General features: G+C 42.4%; 1 protein-coding gene across 18 annotated transcripts in view; it reads left to right on the plus strand.

The window, feature by feature from the left end:
* The first annotated feature begins 315 nt into the window (after nt 1-315).
* Nucleotides 316-23,480, plus strand: part of CAMK2D (calcium/calmodulin dependent protein kinase II delta) — a 288,504-nt gene continuing 265,339 nt past the window's right edge. For 4 of the 18 annotated variants that reach the window (XM_073571892.1, XM_073571888.1, XM_073571893.1 and 1 more), the window contains exons 1-2: nt 324-940; nt 19,242-19,336. In XM_073571892.1, coding sequence (XP_073427993.1) covers nt 879-940; nt 19,242-19,336 — 157 coding nt within the window. In that variant the 5' untranslated portion in view covers nt 324-878. Of the gene's footprint in view, nt 941-19,241; nt 19,337-23,480 lie in introns of all 18 variants that reach the window. The other 14 variants (XM_073571885.1, XM_073571890.1, XM_073571887.1 and 11 more) reach the window with 8 other exon arrangements.

Raw genomic sequence — 23,480 nt, forward strand, 5'->3', positions numbered from 1 at the left:
TAATAATTAATGATATATATTACAGATATTTAGAAAATCAGGATACAAAACAACTTCAAACAAAAGCTTAGTCCTGGACCCTGTGACAGATGTGCTGAAATATAAGGACCCAGGGCAGATTTTCGCAGCGCTGTGTACCCATGATCTGCTACTAATATGTGTATGACTGTCCCTGTACTCAGCAGCATGATCAGGAGAATCATGAAACTAGTGAGCAGGGCAGTGCTTCCTGTGATCAGTCACAGGCACTGGGTAGAGTGATTGTAATTCTCCCCATCCCCCTATGCCAGCATGTGTTGCTGTTTGGCCACTAGAGGGCGCTGTCATCCTCTCTCAGAGCCGAGCTGGGAGGCTCATAACACTGAGCACATCTAACCTACATAACATAACCCTGAGACGCTCTTCCTGGGTTCTCATTAGTAGCAGCAGGGCGGTAAGCACAGGTAGCTGTTGTGGGATTATCTGCGTCTCCTATGAGCCATCAGGCTTGCAGCTCTCTGGGGTGACTTGCTCTGGTAGAAGTTGGTCGCCCCGGCTACTTGCCCCAGCAGGTGTGTTTGGTGTCAGGAGCTCCTGCCGATATTTAGGTGTCTCCCAAACACAAGTGACACTAACTCCATTGCACAAGTGATAAGGAACGGAGGGCGGTGACCGTGCTGCGGGTCCAGAGGTGGAGAGGTGGCGGAGGAGAGGGGGTCAAGGAGGAGAACGACCCTGGTAGCCGCGGTGGTCCTGGCAGGTTCAGAGCGGTCTTGCGCCCTCGTCGCTTCCGCCGCTGTCGTTTCTCGTGTGTGTTTGTGCGCTGCTGCGCGTCTCCCAGCACCCCGACCCTGCACCACCCGAAGAGGACATCGGGGGGAAGAGGAGGAGGCGGCAGTATGGCTTCTACCACCTGCACCAGGTTTACTGACGAGTATCAACTCTTCGAGGAGCTCGGGAAGTAAGTGCCTCTGACTTCACCTATTCCTACTGTGCACCTAAGCGTACTATGCATGGACATATCATGTATCTCATCTGTGGTACAAGAATTGTATCTCATCTGTACATGCAGGCAGAGCATCTCCTATATCTCATCTGTTAAGGCGTCCACACATACTTCTATACGATTACAGTATATCTGGGTATCCCTCATTTCCAGTCATTCTCTATGTGCATCCATACAAACCTATAGATATACTGTATCCCATCAGTATAGACATTAAATGTAGCCGCACTGTACACCTACAGCTGACCTCTCCATCTCATGTATGCACTGTTCTATACCATGTCCTTTCGGACACTGACTCGTGTCACAAACATGCCAGTATCTCCCCTGTACATGACATATACACGCAGGTCTACATGAACAATGCTCCTGTGCCATGTATTTATGAGAATCCAGCTAATAACAGTGGAGAATAGCCTAACCTGCTATATTACAGAGGGGATCCATATGTCACACCCTTTATGAGGGGCTGTCAGTATATGTAACCTTGATACAGACAACCTGCAGTGTCTATAGATCCAGGATCCATGTACTGAGAGGAGAGGCGCTGCCGCTCATGAAAACTCTATTAAATGTGGAAAACCCAGTCAGGATATGGAATTGTACTACAATGCTGTGTTCTGATGCTACGCTACACCCTGTAAGACATCAGAGAGCGGCACCCATACTGGCCTCCGGCACTAGCCCTGTTCACACTGCTGCCATGTCTTCTGCTCCTCCAGGGTCTCTAATGGCTGTCACATATCTATTGGAATCTGTTTGGCGGAGCCATCATTTTTCTTTCTTGAATGTACTCTAAAAAAAAAATAATAGAACCCTGATGACACTGAAGTGCGAACGGAGCCTCGTACAAATGGAAGGAAAGCTAAAGTCCCTACTGTTATGAAGACCCTCTGGCAATCCGTGTGCTGCCATATGGTGCCTCTGTATGGCACTATATCCTCACACGGATCAATGCTTTTGGTGAGAATACCTCTGCAGTACAGCATGCAATAGAACATGCCACATGTGTGAAACTGAAACATTAGATGGGATTCTGTAGTGGGGTCTTTTCCAAGCAGTTTTTAAGGTTTTTTTTTTTTTTTTTAAAAAGAGGATTTTGGAGTGAGCCTGTTCTAAAAAAAAAAAAAAAACTCCTTAGGCTACGTTGAAATAGAATTTTCTAAAGATATGTTCACATGTCGTCTTTTGCAGACTGTCAAATCTGACAAGTTTTTCAAGATGAAGATGCTTCAGATACCATCATTCAATAGCTTAGCCAGCCCCCTTCATACAGCCTAAGGGTACGTGCACACGCTGCGGAATCCGCTGTGGATTAATCTGCAGGGATTTTGCAAAAACCGCAGATAATCCGCAGGTCCAAAGACCTGCGGATTATCTGCGGTTTTGCCTGCGGTTTGGTCCTGCGGATTCACTATCTCCACAATGGTGGAGATAGAAACCCGCAGCGGTTTCCGCAGAAAGAATTGACATGCAATTCTTTCTGCGGATTCAAAACCGCAGCAAATCCGCGCGGTTTTTTCCGCAGCGTCGGCACAGCGGTTTTTTTTTTTCCCATTCAAATGAATGGTACTGTACACCGCAGCTAAAACTGCTGCGTGTCCGCAGCGGCCAAAACCGCTGCGGAAACGCAGCGGAATCCGCAGCGTGTGCACACAGCCTTAGGCCTCGTTCAGACATTTGATTTTCTCTTACGAGTTCTATCTGTGGTTTTCACAGTAACCACACATACCTATGACATTCTTTGAGGTCGTGCACATGTGCAATTTTTTTTCGTTGGACCGAGTAGGCCATGGAAAATTTTGGGGATATATAAGATTTTGATCCAAGCATTGGATCAAAGTCTGCAATTCAAGTCTGTGGATCTGTGAAATAAATGGTACCGCACACAGATGACTTCATGCTGTCAGAATGGAGAAGGTGGAGAAACCTTTTTTTCCCCCACATACAAAAAAAACCGATAGCACTCGGACCAGACTCTGAACGGACTCTGATCAAAATAATCGGTCTGTTTTTCTCCTACGTGAGAACATTGTATATAAGAATGGGACCCAATTGTGTGAAGCACCAAGAGTGCAGCTGCCATGTTATGCTCTGAGCTATTATAGGGCATGTTCTTTTTCTAGTGTATTTCTGCCTGCTTATGATTGGTCAGCATCATACAGGGAGAAGAAGAACACGCCCACAGTTTTTTGTTTTTTTTTTAAGTCCAAGTGAGTGTTAACTCACCAGGTGGCAAATATTTTCATTGCTAATATCTACGTATCATAGAGTTGAAATGGAAAAAAAAATATTTTTATTCTGCTCTGCAACCAATATTACACACTGTCCAGTTCAATATGAAAAATTTGGTGAAAAGTCCTCTTTGAACACAATCAACATAAACCTATTTCCCAGTTATATAAATTAAGGTGAACATTAGTGCTGATGCTTCTTCATGCATTTCATCAATATCACAAATATTTAGCTCTTATTTTTAAGTATGTAAGGCAGGGGTCCCCAACCCGTAGCTCGGGAGCAACATGTGGTTCGCGGTCCCATGAATTGTGGCTCGCAACTGTCTGCCAGCTTGGTGCATTAGGTCCAGATCTAGCAAAGCAAACAGGTATGAAGAGCACATTTCAAAATGGTGAATTTCTGAGTAGCCCTGCACAGAAGAGCAGATCTGGATGCGTTTTACTAGTCTTAGGGGTCTAGAGATTTAGGTATGGTACGCTGGAGGATGGTACTACCTGTTAGAGGAGGTGCTCAAAGCTGGATGTGACAGTGTGTTGGGAGTCCTTGATGGGAGAAAACTGAATGGGGGTATTGTGGGAACCCCTGGATCTCAGTGTACTGCTTCGGAGTGATTTCTGTGGAAAAGCTTTGGTTATCATTATACCTGTAATGGGGGCTTTGGTTGACACTACTTTGAAGGGGGCAGGAGCAGAATGTGGCTCGCTTCTCTCTCTGAGCTGAATGTGGCTCGCAACCCTCTGTCTAAGCTGAATGTGGCTCTCAACGTCAGAAAGATTGGGGACCACTGAAGTAAGGTATGGATGAGACCTCCTGTGGTTAGGTTGCTTGTAGGAGGGTATACCATTGGGAACATGCCAAGACAGTTTTACTCATCAAACTAGTTTTATAGTTGTATAGGTCCTAAAACAACATGTCTTGTAGTAATCCAACTTGCCATTAATGAGAAATTGAGCTTTGCCGCCAAATCCAGATTTTTCTGGAAGTGCATTAGAGACAATGAATGTACTGTCCATTAAGTAACGCCCCTTATACATTTCCAGGGTGAATTGCATGAGGCTTCAGATCTCAAATTCTCAGCGAGGGCACACCGGATATTACAAGATGGGTGTCATTTTCATTACAACCTGTACAACCAGATTATTTCTTTGATGACATTGTCTTGAGAGATACTCTAATACAACAGAAAAGTTTTTAAGAGACTCTCTGCAGAAATGGTTTCTTCCCGTTTTAGAAGCTGTGCCCTCTCCCCTTCCCCAAAAATGGTACTGAGGATATCAACCTTGGGTGCTACGATTGCAGGTAAAAATGATTATATCTCTCCTTGTAGAGTGAGGGATGCCTTGTTGAATCACTTTTACTGCCTTGGTTGTGAGACTTGAGGGGAGGGCTATAACTATAGGTCAGTGTGATATATTATGTGGGTATCATTTTGTGTATATTTATATTTTATGGATTTCCATAGTGTTCTCTTGTTGCCCTGTATCATTGCGTGTATTCCCATATTGTCGAGTCTCTCAATTACCTTCCAAAAGTCTTATAATTGAATTAGCTCACTTACTGTCTGCAGCCTGACTGTATCTATGCCTCTTGATCAACCCCCTGTAGTGCCTTAATCCCTAAGGCACCTTTGTCAGGTCTGAAAACCGCCCCAACCTGTCTGACTACCCCTGGACATAAGGAGGGGGCTGGGGAGGACAGGAGTTGTTCAAGTCAGACCCTGTGTGGTGATGATCGTGTGAAGACAGCACGTCAGAGAGAAGGGGAAGCATATGTACCCATTTTATCCTCTGCTGGATTATTGGACTCTCATCTCCTTGGACATTCATCCTGTTATTGAACTGCATTCGTGTTCTGGACTATTGTATCCTCAGAGTGGTGGATTGTTTATTGACCTTTTAGTTATGCCTATAATAAAACTCTTGGGATTGTTCACACTTCCCTCGCTCTGTTGATTGTGTGGTATTGGAGAAGGACCCCTTGACAGTCAGGTCTGATTAGGAGGTGTTTGGAAGAATAGAACATGTGAATGAAGAAGTTAAATTGCAACCTCGATTTGAGTATTTAAGGCTCTTCTGGGTCAAAGAAGAGACTAGAACTAAGGCCGGGGTCAGACTTGCGAGAAACTCGCACGAGTCTCGCATGTCAATACCCAGCACTGCCGCCCACACTCGGGACTGGAGCGTTCAGCTGCATAGAAATACATGCAGCTGAACTCTCCAATCTGAGTGCCGGGTATTGACGTGCGAGTTTCTTGCAAGTCTAACCCCGGCCTTATGCTGTTGTTAGAATGGCCGTATATTCTCTCATGCAAGACAATCGGGCCGATTATGCTAGTGTCAGAGTTTGATCCAAGTGTCATCTTAGTGTGATCTGATTCTATTGCAGCACAGGTGTGGAGAAGACTGAGAACTTAATTTCTCTGTCTGAGTCCGCAGATGTTGGACTGCACTTGGATGACATCCGAGTGCAGTCAGATATTTTGCACGCACCCATAGACTTGTTTGGATGCGTGTGTTTCTGGGATCATTCGCAGCACATTTTGAGATTTTTCTTTGTCATGCTGAATTGGCATGAGAAAAAAATTGCAGATCTGCACTGCCCTATAGTATAACATTGGGCCGAGTGCCATCCAATAAAACACCTGCGAGCACTTGGCCATGATATACACCAGTGTGAGCGAGCCCTTAGAGTTGGATTATCAGACATGCAGATCTTATGGAGACAGTATAGCACCAGGAGAGGAGTACAAGAACCGGATATTGGCTGAGCGCTGAGTGACCAATCCGAAATGGGGAGACCGCCTTTTCCCTATCTGAGTTGTGCAGAGACTGTGCTGTCTTTTAGCCTATTTTCTTTTATCCTTCTTTATAGTGATGTTTGCAAATGAATGCAGTATATTTTATTGTTTTAAAGAAAGTTTCTCATCAATGGGTCTATGTTTGCTTGGGCTGACTCGTTGCATTGCCATCCTTCACAACTTCTTTACGGGTGCCTAAAAATTATAGGTGCCTAAAAATCATCAACTTGTGATGCAAATACCAACAACGCTACTTGGGAGCCCTGACTTTTCTATACAACGATGGCTACTACAGCAATATATTAATGTTTCTATAGTACATACATTACAAGTCTGTGTGAATTCACCATCGTTGGTCTACTCTATGTCTATGTCTCCTCAGGAAGGTGCATCTGTTATACAAGGTCTATTGCATCTTCTATATTCTGTATGACTAATATTCTGCATAAATGACTTTGCTTTCATATGAATGGCCAGTAACATGGCGTATGGATATATAAAGCACCACTGACAAGTTATCTGTTGGTATCGGAGCAGGAAACGGTTCCAGTTATGTGTGGGGTTATCAGCACTGACAGTGTGTGTGTAATATCAGCTAGCAGATGGAGCCAAGACGTCTCCTGGCTTTCAGCTCTGAGCACACAATGATGTCTCCAGTACAGGGAATCCCTCGCCCAAGATCTCGGCTGTACAGTATAGTAGAAGTGTCTGGCACAGAGCAGGTTCTCCCACAGTCTATTTCTACCAGCATGTTTAGTGTTAGATCATGTGAATGTGTAGGAAATACTGTGGCATCGCTGGGGCTGATGATTCCGTAAGTCAGTGTGGCCGGAATTCTCCATTTACCCGCTGTGTTTACAGTCATTTGCAGAACGTTTCCCATTGGCATGGCCTCTGGGAACTCATTATATTCATGCCTGATTTGTGCAATCAGAAGATACATTAATACCTACAGAGAATTCCCCATGCATAATCTTGACACGTGATGTGCTCTGACTAGTGTTGAGCATTCCGATACCGCAAGTATCGGGTATCGGCCGATACTTGCTGTATCGGAATTCCGATACCGACTTCCGATATTTTTTCAATATCGGAATTCGGAATCGGAAGTTCCAAGTTGATTGACAGATTGACGTCATCATGATGCGCGGTGTGTGCGCATCATGATGCGCCGTCATTTCGGGCCTGCCGGGGGGCTGTGCCGGCCTGCCGGGGGGGCTGTGTGGCCTGCCCGGGGGCTGTGCCGGCCTGCCGGGGGGGCTGTGTGGCCTGCCCGGGGTCTGTACCGGCCTGCCGGGGGGCTGTGCCGGCCTGCCGGTGGTCTGTGCACCCTGTGGGGGTCTGTACCGGCCTGCCGGGGGGCTGTGCCGGCCTGCCGGGGGGCTGTGCCGGCCTGCCGGGGGGCTGTGCTGATGTCCGGGGGTCTGTGCAAGCATCGTCCGATGGGACTACAAGTCCCATCGGGCGATGCCTGCTACCATGACAGTGATTGACACATTAGCCAATGATGGGACAGTAGTAGTCCCATCATCCGGCTAATGTGTTAAATGTTAAAAAAAAAAAAAAAAAATACTACATACATACTACATGCATGCTATATACTACATACATACTACATATATACTACATACATACTACATACATGCTACATACATACTGCATGCTACATACATACTACATGCATGCTACATGCATGCTACATACATACTACATGCATGCTACATACATACTACATGCTACATACATACCACATACATACTACATACATACTACATGCATGCTACATGCATGCTACATACATACTACATGCATGCTACATACATACTACATGCATGCTACATACATACTACATGCATGCTACATACATACTACATGCATGCTACATACATACTACATGCATGCTACATACATACTACATGCATGCTACATACATACTACATGCATGCTACATACATACTACATGCATGCTACATACATACTACATGCATGCTACATACATACTACATGCATGCTACATACATACTACATGCATGCTACATACATACTACATGCTACATACATACTACATGCTACATACATACCACATACATACTACATATATACTACATGCATGCTACATGCATGCTACATACATACTACATGCATGCTACATACATACTACATGCATGCTACATACATACTACATGCATGCTACATACATACTACATGCATGCTACATACATACCACATACATACTACATACATGCTACATAATACATGCATGCTACATACATACTACATACATACTACATGCTACATACATACCACATATATACTACATACATACAATACATTCATACAATACATACATAGACATACAGTACATATAACATAGAGTAACATACTTACCAATACTTGTCACATTGTTCCCCGAAGCCAGTGTCTTTTCCTGAATAAATATTAACATAACAAACCACAAAAATACTCACCCACGATCCGAAGCAGTCCACGAGTGTGTCCCACGACGATCTTGGGTAGAGAACTGCAGCATCAGATGATGCTGCCGTTCTCTACGGGCTGCAGGAATCCAATGACGGAAGGTAGGTATCCTTCCGCACTGTATTCCTCCGCCACTTAAAAAAAAAAAAAGTCCCTAGTCTTACTTTATGCCATTGCTGCATGGGAATTTCCCACACAGCAATGGCATAAAGTGAGACTAGGGACTTTTTTTTTTTTAAGTGGCGGAGGAATACAGTGCGGAAGGATACCTACCTTCCGTCATTGGATTCCTGCAGCCCGTAGAGAACGGCAGCATCATCTGATGCTGCAGTTCTCTACCCAAGATCGTCGTGGGACACACTCGTGGACTGCTTCGGATCGTGGGTGAGTATTTTTGTGGTTTGTTACGTTAATATTTATTCCGGAAAAGACACTGGCTTCGGGGAACAATGTGACAAGTATTGGTAAGTATGTTACTCTATGTTATATGTACTGTATGTCTATGTATGTATTGTATGAATGTATTGTATGTAGTATATATGTGGTATGTATGTAGCATGTAGTATGTATGTAGTATGTATGTAGCATGCAGTATGTATGTAGCATGCATGTAGTATATATGTAGTATGTATGTAGCATGCATGTAGTATGTATGTAGCATGCATGTAGTATGTATGTAGCATGCATGTAGTATGTATGTAGCATGCATGTAGTATGTATGTAGCATGCATGTAGTATGTATGTAGCATGCATGTAGTATGTATGTAGCATGCATGTAGTATGTATGTAGCATGCATGTAGTATGTATGTAGCATGCATGTAGTATGTATGTAGCATGCATGTAGTATGTATGTAGCATGCATGTAGTATGTATGTGGTATGTATGTAGCATGCATGTAGTATATATGTAGTATGTATGTAGCATGTAGTATGTATGTAGCATGCATGTAGTATATATGTAGTATGTATGTAGCATGCATGTAGTATATATGTAGTATGTATGTAGCATGCATGTAGTATGTATGTAGCATGCATGTAGTATATATGTAGTATGTATGTAGCATGCATGTAGTATGTATGTAGCATGCATGTAGTATGTATGTAGCATGCATGTAGTATGTATGTAGCATGCATGTAGTATATATGTAGTATGTATGTAGCATGCAGTATGTATGTAGCATGCATGTAGTATATATGTAGTATGTATGTAGCATATATGTAGTATGTATGTATCATGTAGTATGTATGTAGCATGCATGTAGTATGTATGTAGCATGCATGTAGTATGTATGTAGCATGCATGTAGTATATATGTGTTATGTATGTAGCATGTAGCATGCATGTAGCATGCATGTAGTATGTATGTGGTATGTATGTAGCATGCATGTAGTATATATGTGGTATGTATGTAGCATGCATGTAGTATATATGTAGTATGTATGTAGCATGTAGTATGTATGTATCATGTAGTATGTATGTAGCATGCATGTAGTATATATGTAGTATGTAGTATGTATGTAGCATGCATGTAGTATGTATGTAGCATGCATGTAGTATATATGTGTTATGTATGTAGCATGTAGCATGCATGTAGCATGCATGTAGTATGTATGTGGTATGTATGTAGCATGCATGTAGTATATATGTGGTATGTATGTAGCATGCATGTAGTATATATGTGGTATGTATGTAGCATGTAGTATGTATGTAGTATGTATGTATCATGTAGTATGTATGTAGCATGCATGTAGTATATATGTAGTATGTAGTATGTATGTAGCATGCATGTAGTATGTATGTAGCATGCATGTAGTATATATGTGTTATGTATGTAGCATGCATGTAGCATGCATGTAGTATATATGTGTTATGTATGTAGCATGCATGTAGCATGCATGTAGTATATATGTGGTATGTATGTAGCATGCATGTAGTATGTATGTAGTATGTATGTATCATGTAGTATGTATGTAGCATGCATGTAGTATATATGTAGTATGTAGTATGTATGTAGCATGCATGTAGTATGTATGTAGCATGCATGTAGTATATATGTGTTATGTATGTAGCATGTAGCATGCATGTAGCATGCATGTAGTATGTATGTGGTATGTATGTAGCATGCATGTAGTATATATGTGGTATGTATGTAGCATGCATGTAGTATATATGTAGTATGTATGTAGCATGTAGTATGTATGTAGTATGTATGTATCATGTAGTATGTATGTAGCATGCATGTAGTATATATGTAGTATGTAGTATGTATGTAGCATGCATGTAGTATGTATGTAGCATGCATGTAGTATATATGTGTTATGTATGTAGCATGTAGCATGCATGTAGTATGTATGTGGTATGTATGTAGCATGCATGTAGTATATATGTGGTATGTATGTAGCATGTAGTATGTATGTAGCATGCAGTATGTATGTAGTATATATGTAGTATGTATGTTGCATGTAGTATGAATGTAGCATGTATGTAGTATGAATGTAGCATGTATGTAGTATGCATGTTGTATGTATGTAGCATGTAATTTTTTTTTTTTTTTTTTACATTAGCCGGATGATGGGACTACTACTGTCCCATCATTGGCTAATGTGTCAATCACTGTCATGGTAGCAGGCATCGCCCGATGGGACTTGTAGTCCCATCGGACGATGCCTGCACAGACCCCCGAAGCCTGCACAGACCACCGACGAGCCTGCACAGCCCCCCGGCAGGCCGGCACAGCCCCCCGGCAGGCCGGCACAGCCCCCCGGCAGGCCGGCACAGCCCCCCGGAGCCTGCACAGACCACCGGCAGGCCGGCACAGCCCCCCGGCAGGCCGGCACAGACCACCGGAGCCTGCACAGACCCCCTGGCAGGCCGGCACAGCCCCCCGAAAGGCCCGTACAGACCCCAGAGAGGCTGTACAAGGGCAGGAAAGGGTTTTTCTTATTCCGATACCGGAAGTCCCATAGACTTGAATGGGACTTCCGGTATCGGAATCGGCGATACCGATACTTTTTTTAAAGATCGGCCGATACCATCCGATACGATACTTTGAAGTATCGGACGGTATCGCTCAACTCTAGCTCTGACCTTTCAATGCTGGCCTTAGTCAGGACTTTGGAACCACATCCTTTTTTCTGAAATGCAGATTTAATTTTTTTTTTTGCATTACAGAGAACATTTATTCCTGCTTTTGAGTTTGGGGTCACATCTCATATGAAGCCATATTTGATAAGTGACTTGCTCTAGTTTTTGCTAATTTTGGATCATGTGTTTAAAAAAAAAAAAAAAAAAAATATTTATATATAAACACACACATGGCCCCTGACACTTGCTGAGGGGGTAGTCTGGATTCCTGCAGCCTAACAAATATGAAAATGTTATGCTAAAAATGGTATAAATTATTGTGGAAATTCATACCACTTTATAAGCCAGCTTAAATTGGATTTTCTGTTGCCTGGACAGGTGAGGATACAATTGAAAATCTTGATACTCACTATTTATACTATTTCTGTCTTTTTTGTCAGCAGGGTCTTTAAACCCTCTCAGGATGACAGTTTTCAGTATACTGCAGAGCTGCCTGTACTATCTGTATTCAGTAGCTGTGTGTGCCGTCAGTGAGCTTCCTGCTCCGTCTACTGGCAGAGTTGGTCCGTGATCGCTCTGATGAGACGATGACAGTGCGGTGTGCTCCTCTCTTACCAGCTTAAGCATGAAGGAGTTCGAAATAGCTTGCTCACCTCATGCTTCGGATTTGCTGATGGTGCACTTAAGGCCATGTTCCCACGTAGCGTAAATGCTGCCCTTTTTATTTTTTTTTTTTGTGTGCAGACAATCTAACTCTACAAGCAAAGTGAATATAATTTCAGGAAAACTCCTGCCCTCTACGCTAATTTTTTTTTTTTTTCTTCATAGGCTTCTTTGAAGAACTTGATAAAGATGCAACTGTATTTTTTTCCATGCATTTTTAAGTGCAGCATCAAAACTTTTCTGTACTAAAAATGCATTAAATGCTACTTCAAATCTGTACCAAACACTCATCAGATAAAAAAGCAATTAAAATAGTTTTTTTCATATTTTGGTGCATATGCCTGCAGAAAACATGAGGCTAAAAAGCAGCAGAAAAAAATGCTGTATTTAAGCTACATGTGAACATGACCTAAGACATGGATCAATACTACTGTGAGAGCAGGGTCCTGCTGAGATGGAGACATTGGAGATCCACTTTCAAATATTTTGATTTCAGTACAAAGCGATCATGTGTCTTTTATTGCATTGGAAAATTGTCTTCATTGCAACAGTGGAATTCCGGCTACAGATTGTGATTCAGTGATGAGCACATCTGTAATTGATTCTTGTCCTCACCCGATAACTGCATAGGCTCAACTGATTGGGCACCACCCTATATATGGCCCCCATCAGAAAAGTATAAAAAAAAATTCTGCTTACCATCCCTGCGCTCCTGCTCAGCATCTTGTTTCTGTGCCAGCGCTCCACGCCTATGGGAGTGGAGAGAGGTGAATATTCATTTATCTTAAGTAGCGGGCACCTGTGTTCTCCCGGCCGCTTCACGAAGCCGGCCCCTGGATTTTTTTTTTTTATACTCAGGAAAAAACAGCACAATTATTAACTGCATATTAAACACTAGATGGTGGCCCGATTCTAACGCATCGGGTCTTCTATGTATGTAGTTTAAAGGGAAACTGCCACTGGAATTTGCAGGCCTATGTAAATGGCCTGGGTCCGGTCCAATGGCGGTGTTTCTTCTTTTTTCTCCACCCCACCCATGGCCCTTGTCCGCGCTCTTCTCTGGTATTCTTCTCCATCTTTCGCGCGTGCGCAAAGCAATCTTGCTTCACGCACGTGCAGTATGCTTTGCCCAACTGCGGGCAAAGCCGAAAATCATTACTGCGCATGCGCCGGTACACTATGTCCCGGAAGTATTTCGCTCTGTTCCGGGACATAGTGTACCGGCGCATGCCCAGTAATGATTTTTGGCTATGCCCGCAGTTGGGCAAAACATACTGTGCGTGCGCAAAGCAAGATTGCTTTGTGCACGCGCGAACGATGGAGAAGAATACCGGAGAAGAGCGCGGATGAGGGCCATGGATGGGGTGGAGAAAAAAGAAGAAACCCCGCCCATCGGACCGGACCCAGGCCATTTATATAGGCCTGCAACTTCCGGTGACAGATTCCACACTGAGTGAGATTGCTAGCGCCGGTCGGGATACTTCTGCAGCCAGGAGATGACCGGCTGGCGCCGGTCATTCCCCAGCTGCGTCACCACTGACCTCCGAGCGGCAGGAGATGACCCGCGGCAGCCGTCGGGAGATCAGCGGCTAGCGCCGCAGATCTCCCGACGGTAGGGGTGGAATGTGTCGTTTGAATTCCGCGCCAATTTGCAGCCGGACTGCGCCAGTTGCTGATTGGTCGCGGCCGGCCGCGACCAATCAGCGACGCGGGATTTCTGTTACAAATAGACAGACAGAATTAAACGAATATATAGTAGATGCGATTATGCTGCACAGACGGATTTTTTTTTTTTTTTTTTAAGTATTTACATATATTTATTATGTAAACTAGGGGGCAGGTAAATGAGGGATCAGTGGCCTGTCAGCAGTCTGCGTTATGAATGGCTAATCACAGCAACACCAGACGTCGCCCCGGAGCACGAGCATATCATTAACTCAAAACTGAAAATAAAGATTACACAACAACATCGGATTTCCTCACCAGGTATCATTTTAAGACCTCATACCCACTGGCGATAAAATCGGACGATTGCAATCCGATTTTTAATCGGATTGCACTCTGACCCATGTTAGTGAATGGGTGACATCTCACTTTCGATTTTTTTTCTCAGCCAAAATCGGTCTGAGAAAAAAATCGCAGCATGCTGCGATTTTCACCAATAGAAGTCAATGGGTGCGATTAAAAAAACGGACCATCCGTTTTCCATCCGTTTTTAACGGATACATCACCATTCTGTGGTATATAACACTGTAAATGACTGTAGAAAAAGAGTGGCTGGGAAAAAAAACGGATGGAAAACGGGTGGAAAAATAAATTGCATAGAAATCGCATGACACTGGCATAACACTCCACCCTTTTTTCCAGTCCAGAAATCGGACCGTTTTTTTTTAATCGTCAATGGGTATGAGGCCTAATTAGTATAACGGCGCCGACCTGACACTGTGTAGGTTACTGTATACAATCCTGCCGACAGGTTGCCTTTAAATGAGCCCACTGAGACTTTCTCCCATGGCTCACGAAAACCTGCACAGGAACATTTTTTTTAACCCCTTAACTTCCGGAGCGTGTTTCGATTTTTCGGTTTCGTTTTTTGCTCCCCTTCTTTCCAGAGTCATAACTTCATAACTTTTTTTATTTTTCCGTCAATATGGCCATGTGAGGGCTTATTTTTTGTGGGACAAGTTGTACTTCTAAACGACACCATTGGTTTAACCATGTCGTGTACTCGAAAGCAGGAAAAAAATTCCAAGTGCGGTGAAATTGCAGAAAAAGTGCTATCCCACACTTGTTTTTTGCGTGGCTTTTTTGCTAGGTTCACTAAATGCTAAATCTAACCTGCCATTATGATTCTCCAGGTCATTACGCGTTCATAGACACCAAACATGTCCATGTTCTCTTTTATCTAAGTGGTGAAAACAAATTCCAAAATTTGCTAATAAAAAAAAAAAATTGCGCAGTTTTCTGAGACCCATAGCGCTCCATTTTTCGTGATCTTGGGTCGGGTGACGACTTATTTTTGGCGTGCCGGGCTGACGTTTTTAATATTACCACTTTTGTGGTAATATGTTCTTTTGATCGCCCGTTATTGCATTTTAATGCAATGTCGTGGCGACCAAAAAATGTAATTCTGGCGTTTTTAATTTTTTCTCGCTACGCTGTTTATCGATCGTGTTAATGCGTTTTTTTTATTGATAGATCGGGCGATACCTGATATGTGTGTATGTGATTTTTTTTTTTTTTTTTTTTTTTTTTTTTTATTTTGATTGGGGTGAGTTGAACTTTTAGGTTTTTTATTTATTTTTATTTTTTTTTTTACTTTTGGCACGCTTCAATAGCCTCCATAGGAGTCTTGAAGCATGCACAACCCGATCGCCTCTGCTACATATGGGCGATGAGCAGATCGCCCCTATGTAGCAGATTTGCTCAAAGCGATCTGCCTGCAACAACCATAGAGGTCTCTGAGACCTCTGGTTGTCAGGGCAACGCGTCGTCGACCCCCGATCACGTGATGGGTCGGTGATGAGCTCACTTCCGGCCCGGCGGCCGGAAGTGCTATTTAAATGCCCGCTGTCTGCTTTGACAGCGGGATTTAACGAGTTAACAGGTGCGGGCGGATGGCACATGTCAGCTGATTATAACAGTGTCGTACTATTCAGTCATCGGTAAGGAAGGGGTTAACACATCCAATTGTGGAACTTATTATCTATTGATTAAAACGTTGATTCAAATTAACTTTGTTCATGGGAAACCCCCCTTAAATGTAAGCAACTTTAATACTTCTTCATCCACACTGGATAAGACCCTTGGGTGCCAAACCTAACTCTCAGTTTCCACTCCTAAATATTCTGTCATGTTGACCACCAAGCCCTAAAAGCAGGGTATCACTCATATGATATCATTTAGCAACAATGGCAAAACACCATCAATTCCGTTAACCGTTCACTCAGATTTTCCAGGGTTTTGGCTGACTTGTTCACTGTTCATCCTCGCGCAGCTTCAGTCTTGGCTCTGGTGTTCTCATCAGGGGTCATTCAAACCATCTCATAGTCAGAAAAGGCATTTGTGACAATCAGCTGCTGATGCTTCTTTGCAGCACTGGAATTCTCAGTACGCCACATTCTGACCAAAAATGGAAAAAAAAAAAAAAGTAATTATCACAAATATTTCTTTTTGCCTCTATGTCCTGCATAAAGAATCTTAAGAGGAGTAAACATTCAGTGATACCATAGAATACTTTGTATTATTGGATTTCTGGTAAATTATTACTTTATGATAAACTAATTATTTCTGGGTAATAAGTAAATATATGTAGACAGTGTAGGAATTTGATTTCTATTTTCACATCAATTTTTTACTAATCAAATTTAGGTCATTAGCCTTTTCTGTTCTTTAGAAAGCTGGATTTTATCTATATTCTTAGATGTGCCCAAGGCCTTAGTGTGGCCGTGATATTTAAGGTTTTCTTTGTGAAAATATGAGACTACAAAGATGCCTCGTCGTAGATAAGTGGCTGTATCAGTCATATGCACAGATGCTGTGCTGTTGTATGTCACTAGGGCATGGTAGCTTAGACTTCAAAATCCTAGGCATATGGTTTTTGTACAACCACATCCACGCCACCTGTGATACTATTATGTATGCCTTTATAAAGGCCATGCAATACATCCTGTACCACAGCTTAAATTAGATTATTGTATTGCTCACCTCTAGTTTAATGTACTCTATGTAAGGACCCTTTTATTTGGGGTATATAAACTATCCAAACTTTTGCAGATTTAAACAGAATAGTCAGCACTCAGACATTGTGGGCGAATGAACTACAGGAAGAGAAATAACACACCCAACTAAAACTTCTTACAATAAAGTATAGAGAGAGGAACTACACCAATATCAACAAGATGTAACAGCTAACACAGCACCATCTGCTACAGAACATTCCACAGAATAAGCCTGCAGCTGTTCTATACTCCAACACAAACAAGTGTGAATTAACTTCCTATTAAAATTGTGAGTTTGAAAACATCGGTTGTTCATTCACATACAGTTATCATTTATTATTGACAGCACATTCACTGTTTTTTGCCTGCATTAAAAATACAATCTAAGTGTTTTTTTTTTGTTAGATGATCGCTCTGCATGCTTATACAGACATTAATAGTTTCTATGAACGTAAAAGAACACCAAATTCTAGTTGATGAACTAAAAGGTAATCAAAGGGGTATTGTATTTACTAGACCACATTCCTCACTCCCCCTCTCCCTTACAAAAAACATCCTTCTGGTCATTGTGTGCCATTTGTGCTCTGTTTGAAACGACATGATCCTTTCAGTTAATTGACCAAGAGAGGTCATGCCAAATTTGATCTGCCATAAAATTAGTCTCGTGATTTTGCTCTGTGGGATTTTTGGCCTCTTGCAATATTCCTTCAACATGTGTAGCTGTAACAGGACACCTGACTCAGCAGGTGGTCCAGCCAAACCAGCTAGTAACCAAGACATACAAGATGACCACCTGTGGAGCCCACGCTGCGTGACTGTATTCAAACTTCCTCCAGTCAAAGAGGAATTTCATACAAAGATTTAGGGAGAATATGGAATTATTGTACATCCTAGCCACACACCGGTTACAGTTTTTAGATCTCTGGAACAGCCTTAATGCCTTTCAGGGTCTCTATCCATTCTAGCACCCCAGGATGGGGAGTTAAGCAGAACAGCTAGTAAAAGACAGGTAACGAAGCCTTATTTGGTCTCCAACTGTAAAGGGGGCCCAGCCAGATTCGATGACGCCAGAACCCCCACCCTATGACCTTCAATTGAGAAGTTATGATCCTTCATAGGTTTTGGGCGTTTTAGATTTAAACACCCAGGGGAGGGGGATAAAGCCCCTCTAGGGAGTGTAACCAACCAATTGGATAAATGCTTGTGCTAGGCCATGTGTTCTCCCTCTCTCTTCGCCATGCTTGCTGTTCACTTCCAAAGAGGGGGCCACGTCGTGTAATGTGCTGGAAAGAACTGAATCAGCTGGCAGCCCCATGAAACATGAAACTGGTAATTAACATGATTCATCTGCTTATAACATTTGTACAGTCACCTGCATTTGGATATCTGACAATTTAATATGTATAACCATTGTGTATATAGTGTATTGCCTAGTGTGCCTTTAAGGCGATTAAATATATAATTTAACCTTGGGCTGCTCTTTTATCTCGATCTGCAAAAACACATCCATGTTCTTGGCTTTAACTTTCCATGATACCGGGGCCCAATATAATTCCATTAACACACCGGGCTTATCTGTAAGGAGGAACCTGTAGTAGTCCTACCGGGCTGATAAGGTTCTGTTTCACTGGTGCTAGTGAAAGGGGCCTCTCAGCCTGACAGGGCTGTGAGCGAGTGCAGTGCCATTTTACACTGCTGACACTTGCCACAGCTAGAGAGCGAGCTCACGACATCAGGTTTGATCGCGTAAGCTTCCCCAATAATGCCTTCATCACAGGCATTATAAAAGATGAAGCCTGACCATTTTAGTATTTTACAAGTTATGGATAGGAGGTCAAAGTGCACAGCTCATTCCAAACAGGGGTAGAAAAAGGCCTAAATCTGATTGTGTTGTACTATAGTGCTGAATCACATTGAAAATGCAAGTGGTATTCAAACTTCCTCCAGTGAGAAACCGGAGATTGAGCCAAAATGAAAACCAATTGAAAAAGTCACTAAATGATTCTCGGGCACAGCAAATACTGAAGTAGTTTTACTCTGCTCTGATCTGAATTATTAAAAGGTGAAAGAGTGTGTGTAGAACATTGTTCATTGCCTGGATAACTGAACTGCTTAGGATGATATGCAAGGAGAGGTTAGATGACATCTGAAAAGCACATTTGCTCATCCACAGCCTATTAGTGTCATAGCATACAGAATGGGGGAATCTTTTCTGCTATCTGGTCAGAGATGTTGTCTACTGACCTATTAATACCTATGTGTTCTTGTTTTGCAGGGGAGCCTTCTCTGTGGTGAAAAGATGCATGAAGATTACCACAGGTCAAGAGTATGCTGCCAAAATTATCAACACCAAAAAGCTTTCCGCAAGAGGTATTATTCAGAACCCGCTGAGCATATCTTTCGTTGAGTCTTTGTCTCCCATGTTGTAAAGTTTACATATGCTTACTAAATTGTTTGGTCTACTTTATCTGCTACTTATTATATATGTACCCCACTTTATACCTTTCATATAGGTTGTCTTGCAAACTTGGGCAACCTTTCCCCACAGCCGCTTGCCACACCTTCAGTCAACACTTTGTTTCTGATACATTTATTAGCACTATTGGAGAGGCAGTAAAGGCCCCGTTACACGTAACGATATTGTGAACGATATCATTGCAACGTCACCAGTTTGGTGACGTTGCAGCGACGTCGAAACGACATCGTTGCGTGTGACACGTAGCAACGATCAACGATCAGTTGGCTGATCGTTTATCGTTGCCTAATGGTCTGGGCCATAAATCTATCGTTGGTCTCCCGTTGGGCAGCACACATCGCTTCTTGTGACAGCGAGAGACCAACGATCAGCGAGCTCCCAGCGCCATACAGCAGACGCTGGGAGCTGGTATCCAGGGTAAACGGCAGGTAACTTAGCGCCGCTCTTAGTTACTCACTGTTTAAAGTGCATACCAGCATGCTCGCTGGTCCTGATCGGGTATCCAGGGAAAATAGCGGGTAACTAAGTGCCGCCCGACGCTTAGTTACCCGCTGTTTACCCTGGATACCAGCTTGCTCGCTGGTCCTGAACGCTGGTCAGTCTACCTATGTGACAGCTCACCAGCGATGAGCTAACTATGTCCCAGCGATCCCATCCACGTTGGATCGTTGGTGGGATTGCTGGGACATTAAAGCGTTTAATGGGGCCTTAAGAGAGAACATCTTAATTTGTTGTGTATAGATTACGTTTTGTTAATCCACATAGAAGCAACGTGGGGCACATTTAGTCCACGTAGGACTCCTTTCCAAACCGGTCATGAAGATTTAGCTTTCTGCCAAACCAGTGAAGTTGGGTGGTGGCCTTGTGATGAAAGATTTTTGTGTTGCTAACTTCTGTTATAGCATAAGTCAGCAGACTGATCTTCAACATGTTTGTCCAGATAAGAACTTTCTGGGCATCCATGGCCAAGGAGCCATGTAAGGCTTTAGCTCACTTAGCCTACAATGAGTACACCACTAACATGGCAGATTGCACAATTATCACATTAGGTGGTAATGTGCCCTGCTAATTTCTTAAACTCTAATCAGCCATCTAGACTCACGTTCTAATCCATCTTTGTGCATAAATACTGTACATCGGACTGTAGGTACATAATCTTTCTCTGTGAATTCTGTGACGGAAAATATGGACATTTTATTCTTTTTTGGAGTTAAAGGTAAATATAACGTAATAAGGATGAAAAATGGCATTCTCAAATGAAAGAACTTTTTATGAGCTTGCACAAAATCCCTTTTATTACTTGCAATGTATATAATACGGTATGAGCACTCCTTTTCAGAATAGCAGCATGTCCCTTATATTAAAGCAAATATCTCGCATGAGAGAATGGCAGCACAGGTGCAGAGAAGACTGAGAAATTGATTTCTCAATCTTCTCCATTGCCTCTGTGCTCGTACAACTTAGACTTGAATAAATGAGTGCGATCTGAATATTAGATGCAATCAGCATGTGAAAAAAATCGTGGATCTACTTTGCCCCATAGTATAACGTTGTGCCAAGTGCTATTCGATAAAACATCAGATAGCATTCAGCCATGTTACACGCTTGTGTGAGTGAGCCCTTAGGATACGTTCAGTATTTGGTCAGTATTTCACATTGGTAACCAAAACCAGGAGTGGATACAAAATGCAGAAGTGGTATTTTTATTATACTTTTCCTCTGATTTTTCCACATCTGATTTTGGCTACAAGCACCACTCCAGTGGGTTTTTTTTTATTATTATCGCAGTCCTGGAGTGGTGTTTATATCCAGACTCTCATACATACCTGCTGCCATCTTCCCATTCTATCAGCACCGCTTCTGTTGGTCTCCAGCAGTTTGAGACCTGCCAGATCACTCCCGTGTTCCATGGATCAATCCAGGGGTCACTTTTCAATGCTTGTGTATGAGAGCCTTGTTCTAGCGCTGTTGAGCGCTGAAAAGAATAACTCACTGGAGTGGTCCTTTAAAAATACTGACCAAATACACAACGTGTGAATGTGGCCTTAATAAGGCATATGCACATAATAGCTCTTTCAAACGGATTACTTAAAAAGCTTCACAAAAAATGAACATAATACATGGCAATATCAAAATGGAATTGCTGTGCGCATGTTCAGTATTTCGTTACTTCTTTTAACCTCTTAAGAAACCTTGAAGCAGATAAAAGACATACAGTCATATGTTAAAGTTTGGACACCCCTATTAATGTTAACCTTTTTTCTTTATAACAATTTTGGTTTTTGCAATGGCTATTTCAGTTTCATATATCTAATAACTGATGGACTCAGTTATATTTCTGGATTCAAATGAGGTTTATTGTACTAACAGAAAATGTGCAATCTGCATTTAAACAAAATTTGACCGGTGCAAAAGTATGGGCACCCTTATCATTTTCTTGATTTCAACACTCCTAACTACTTTTTACTGACTTCCTGAAGCACTAAATTGGTTTTGTAACCTCATTGAGCTTTGAACTTCATAGCCAGGTGTATCAAATCATGAGAAAAGGTATTTAAGGTGGCCACTTGCAAGTAGTTTTCCTATTTGATTCTCCTATGAAGAGTGGCATCATGGGCTCCTCAAAACAACTCTCAAATGATCTGAAAACAAAGATTATTCAACATAGCTTTTCAGGGGAAGGATAGAAAAAGTTGTCTCAGAGATTTAACCTGTCAGTTTCCACTGTGAGGAACATAGTAAGGAAATGGAAGAACACAGGTACAGTTCTTGTTAAGCCCAGAAGTGGCAGGCCAAGAAAAATATCAGAGAGGCTGAGAAGAAGAATGGTGAGAACAGTCAAGGACAATCCACAGACCACCTCCAAAGACCTGCAGCATCATCTTGCTGCAGATGGTGTCACTGTGCATCGGTCAACAATACAGCGCACTTTGCACAAGGAGAAGCTGTATGGGAGAGTGATGCGAAAGAAGCCGTTTCTGCAAGCACGCCACAAACAGAGTCGCCTGAGGTATGCAAAAGCACATTTGGACAAGCCAGTTACATTTTGGAAGAAGGTCCTGTGGACTGATGAAACAAAAATTGAGTTGTTTGGTCAAACAAAAAGGCGTTATGCATGGAGGCTAAAAAACACAGCATTCCAAGAAAAACACTTGCTACCCACAGTAAAATTTGGTGGAGGTTCCATCATGCTATGGGGCTGTGTGGCCAATGCCGGCACCGGGAATCTTGTTAAAGTTGAGGGTCGCATGGATTCAACTCAGTATCAGCAGATTCTTGACAATAATGTGCAAGAATCAGTGACGAAGTTGAAGTTACGCAGGGGATGGATATTTCAGCCAGACAATGATCCAAAACACGGCTCCAAATCTACTCATGCATTCATGCAGAGGAACAATTACAATGTTCTGCAATGGCCATCCCAGTCCCCAGACCTGAATATCATTGAACATCTGGGGGATGATTTGAAGCGGGCTGTCCATGCTCGGCGACCATCAAACTTAACTGAACTGGAATTGTTTTGTAGACAGGAATGGTCACAAATACCTTCATCCAGGATCCAGGAACTCATTAATAGCTACAGGAAGTGACTAGAGGCTGTTATTTTTGCAAAAGGAGGATCTACGAAATATTAATGTCACTTTCATGTTGAGGTGCCAATACTTTTGCACCGGTCAAATTTTGTTTTAATGCAGATTGCACATTTTCTGTTAGTACAATAAACCTCATTTGAATCCAGAAATATAACTGAGTCCATTAGTTATTAGATATATGAAACTGAAATAGCTGTTGCAAAAACCAAAATTATTATAAAGAAAAAAGGTTAACATTAATAAGGGTGCCCAAACTTTAACATATGACTGTAACATGTTCATACTTTGGGTGCTTAGTTTGTAACCTCTATATATTGCAGGCATAAAGTAAAGATGTCTGGTGGCAGAACCACCGCAAACTCAACTGAAGAGACAACTACACAAAGGCTTCAGGAGAATGATCACCGGCATTTTCCTGAAGCGGTTTCAACTTGGAAAACCTAGT

This window comes from Dendrobates tinctorius, unplaced genomic scaffold (assembly GCF_039654945.1).
Source record: "Dendrobates tinctorius isolate UK_male_01 unplaced genomic scaffold, ASM3965494v1 ptg000030l, whole genome shotgun sequence".
Lineage (NCBI taxonomy): Eukaryota > Metazoa > Chordata > Amphibia > Anura > Dendrobatidae > Dendrobates > Dendrobates tinctorius.